Source organism: Pyxicephalus adspersus, chromosome 5 (genome assembly GCF_032062135.1).
Source record: "Pyxicephalus adspersus chromosome 5, UCB_Pads_2.0, whole genome shotgun sequence".
Lineage (NCBI taxonomy): Eukaryota > Metazoa > Chordata > Amphibia > Anura > Pyxicephalidae > Pyxicephalus > Pyxicephalus adspersus.
The window spans coordinates 146,975,139-146,979,003 of NC_092862.1; the positions used below are offsets into that span (position 1 = coordinate 146,975,139).

Genomic DNA, 3,865 nt, shown 5'->3' on the forward strand with positions numbered 1-3,865 from the left:
GGGGCAAATCCCCACCATCAGTACCTGACCTCACCAATAGGGGGCAAATCCTCACCATCAGTACCTGACCTCGCCAATAGGGGGAAATTCTTACACAACCCCAGAATCCTGTAGGATCCTTTCCAGGGGAGTGTAAGATGTTATAGGTACAAAGGGGCATCAGCGGCCTATTAATGGCCATTATTTTAGGGTGTCCAATAAGCTAGTTGAGGGGGGATTGTCAGGTGACCACAAACTCTGGTCATAAAATGCATTGTTCTCACAATATGGCTGCTGGTGATGGGGCTGTTCAGTTGGAATCGTGGTTTGAATTCTCCTTGTGATGTCATGTGACCGCAGACCCCCAAAGGTGAGCACACTGCGTGTTCATAGTGACAACACCTCTTCCCATAATGCACCCTGCTGCCTCCACCAGCCCCCCTTCTTCCCAAACTGCCTCCACCAGCCCCCCCTTCTCATACTGCACCCTGCTGCCCCCCCTTCTTCCCAAACTGCCTCCACCAGCCCCCCTTCTTCCCAAACTGCCTCCACCAGCCCCCCTTCTTCCCAAACTGCCTCCACCAGCCCTTCTTCTCATACTGCACCCTGCTGCCCCCCCTTCTTCCCAAACTGCCTCCACCAGCCCCCCTTCTTCTCATACTGCACCCTGCTGCCCCCCCTTCTTCCCATACTGCCCCCACCTGCCAGCTTCCCATAAACCAGAACCTCTGCAGTTTTCTGGGATTCGTTCCCACTTTTCAGGTCAAATTTTCCGAACATTCGGAAGGAACTTTCATTTCACACATTTATGAAGCCGCTGCTTTTATTTTTTAGCAAGTTATAAAGACAACGGCAACATTTTTCTATTTCTCCCCATTTTGGTTTTTCTCGCAATGTAAAAAAATGAACTGCAATCATTGTGCTGATCCTTGGAAATAAACCAATTCCACAGCTGGAACCCAAAGAACCAGAACCGGCCACAGTCACATTACAGTTGTTGAGCAGCAGAGACAGATGGGAGCCGGACACTGTGGGCCCCACATCCCAGGCACTGGGGCCACACAATGGTATGAAGAGGAGACTCAATTATTCGTTGCAGGTTTCGTGTTGTAAAGATTATTTCACGTTTCTTCTCACTGATCCGGGGCCCCTGGCTGCCTGATGTCCAGTTCACAGCCCTGATTGGACAATTCTCCCCCTAGATAGTAAAGCTGAGGCTTCTGCAAACCATACAAGGGGTCCCCATGCAGAATAATCAGCGTTGGGCACCTCTGAGGTATAAAGCAGAGGATTGTCTAGCTTGGTGGCCATATTGCACACACAGGGAAGCGGCGTGCACCCTAAACATCTTCCCCCATCCCTGGCAGGATTATTGGCACTCCCTGGTATGTGTTCTCAGGTGTTTCACCAAATCTGATTTCTGTACAAATCCCCTGGCGCACTCCTCACACTTGTACGGCCGCTCCCCGCTGTGCGTCCTTGAATGTTTGACCAGGGCCGAGCGATCAATAAATCTTTTGTCGCAGGAGTCACATTTGTAGGGCTTCTCCCCCGTGTGGGTTCGGAGGTGCTTTGCCAGGTCGGAATTTTGAATGAATCCCTTCTGACAAGTGGGGCAGCGGTAAGGTTTGTCCCCGGTGTGTGACCGCATATGTTTGACCAGCGCTGACCGCTGACTGACCACCTTCCCGCACACAGTACAAGTATGAGGCTGCTGGGCTCTGTGGGTCTCCCTATGCGTGCGGAAAAGAGAAGCGTCAGTAAAAGTTTGCTGACAGTGAGGACAACTATACAGCTTGGTCTTCAGGGCCGGCTCCTTGCGTGCCGAAGGGGAGAGGCCGTTGTTCAAACTGCTGAACAGCCTGGTGACCGAAAACCCATCTTGTGTGATTACTTGGAACTTTGGTACCAAACTTGTAGGGTCGTCCTCAGATTCTCCCCAATATGTAACCTGCTGGGGAGAATTTGAGGGGGCAGGGAGGGCGTTTTCCCCCATTTGTGTCTCAGGGGGTATAAGGTGCTTTTGTTGCTGTTTAGCTAAGCTGGACTTCTCAATGAAGCTTCTTCCGCAGTCCTTGCAGCTATACGGCCGCTGTCCTGTGTGTGTGCAGTAATGTTTTACAAGATCTGATTTCTGGATGAAGCCTCTTTCACACACATTACACACATAAGGACGTTCACCTGTGTGAATACGCAAATGTTTCACCAACACTGAACGGTGGCCAAAGCTCTTCCCACACTCATTTCATGGAAATGTCTGTTCTCTGCTCATGTCCGCTTTGTGCAGCGCTGAAACGTCTTCACCAATCTTCTCCTCATGCCCAACCTTGATTATGGAAATATCCTGAAGGAGATCAGACGATTGGTGCTTTTGCTCCATGTGACATTTCAGATGTCTATGAAGGTTCGAGCTGCAGCTAAAGTTCTTTCCACATTCACTGCATGAAAAGTGCTGAACTCTGCTGTGAATCCTCCGGTGTTTGGCCAGTGAAGAAGCCTCGGTAAAACTCTTATAGCATTCAGGACACTGGAAAGGTTTTTCACCAGAGTGAATTCTTTGGTGCTTTACGAGGTCTGACCTCTGGATGAATCCCTTGTTACATTCCGTACACTGGAAGGGCCGGACCCCTGTGTGGGTGCGAAGATGTTTCACCAAACCAGAGGTCTGGAAGAAGCTTTTAGGACATTTGTCGCAGGGGAACGGTTTCTCGGTGTTGTGCGTTCGCAGATGTTTGTTAAGGCTGGCAAGGCGGGGAAATGTTTTGTTACATTGCGGGCACTGGTGCGGGCGATTATTCCCCCCGCCATTGTTCAGATCAGCGGGGTCCGGGAGAACGATCTCATGGAAGGTGGTGGCAGCAGGTGGGGTCTCTGTAGAATGGATTTCCATGTGTTTCACCAAATCCAAACTTTGCTTGAAGGTTTTCTTACAATGTGGACAATTGTACGGCCTCTTCCCAGCATGCGTCCTGCGATGTTTTGCCAGCGACGAGCCTTCCGTGAACCTTTTATTACATTCAGGACAATGATAAGGTTTCTCACCACTGTGAATTCTTTGGTGTTTGACTAAGTCAGAGTTTTGGATGAAACTTTTTGTGCACAGGGCGCAGGAATAAGGCTTTTGTCCCATGTGATTCCTCATGTGTTTATTTAATGATGAGCGATGGATGAAAGCTTTCTCACAGATTCTGCACTTGTATGGCCTCTCCCCGGTGTGGCACCTGATGTGTGTAAGTAAAGCTGTCCTCTCTGCAAAGGTCTGATCACAGTGCTGGCACCAGTAAGGCCTCCACCCTTCGTGAGTCCGCCAGTGTTTATGGAGGTCGCTTTTCTGTACAAAACTCTTTTGGCACAACGCACAAGGGTGGCGTCTCACTGCGTGGTGGCTGCGTCGATGTTTTAAAAACGTGGACTTCTGATGAAAGCGATTGTCACAGTCTGGGCACTGAAAGAGCTGAGCGCTGTGCAACTTTTCATGCTCTAAAAACTTTGACCACTGGCTGAAACTTTGACTGAACTCAGCGGATTCATAGGAGAAAGAAGCATGATCCGCCGTGGAGAGAGAAGGGCCATTGGCTGAGCTTTCCATGGAGGAGAGAGAGGGGCCATGTGCTGAGCTTTCCATGGAGGAGAGAGAGGGGCCATGTGCTGAGCTTTCCATGGAGGACAGAGAGGGGCCATGGGCTGAGATTTCCATGGAGGACAGAGAGGGGCCATGGGCTGAGCTTTCCATGGAGGAGACCAAAGGGCCATGGGCTGAGTTTATCATAGAAGTGCCATTGGCTGAGCTACCCACGGAGGGGCCATGGGCTGAGCTTCCCACGGAGGGGCCATGGGCTGAGCTTCCCACGGAGGGGCCATGGGCTGAGCTTCCCACGGAGGGGCC

General features: G+C 50.9%; 1 protein-coding gene across 1 annotated transcript; it reads right to left on the bottom strand.

Moving 5' to 3' along the window:
• Positions 1 to 724: 724 nt before the first annotated feature.
• Positions 725 to 3,859, bottom strand: LOC140331803 (uncharacterized). Its single transcript, XM_072413108.1, has one exon. The coding sequence runs from the start codon at positions 3,746 to 3,748 to the stop codon at positions 2,225 to 2,227; it is 1,524 nt and encodes a 507-aa protein (XP_072269209.1). The 5' UTR covers positions 3,749 to 3,859; the 3' UTR covers positions 725 to 2,224.
• Between the last annotated feature and the right edge of the window lie 6 nt (positions 3,860 to 3,865).

Coding starts and splice junctions, on each gene's coding strand:
- LOC140331803 (XM_072413108.1), bottom strand. CDS start 3,748: ATGATAAACTCAGCCCATGGCCCTTTGGTCTCCTCCATGGAAAGCTCA.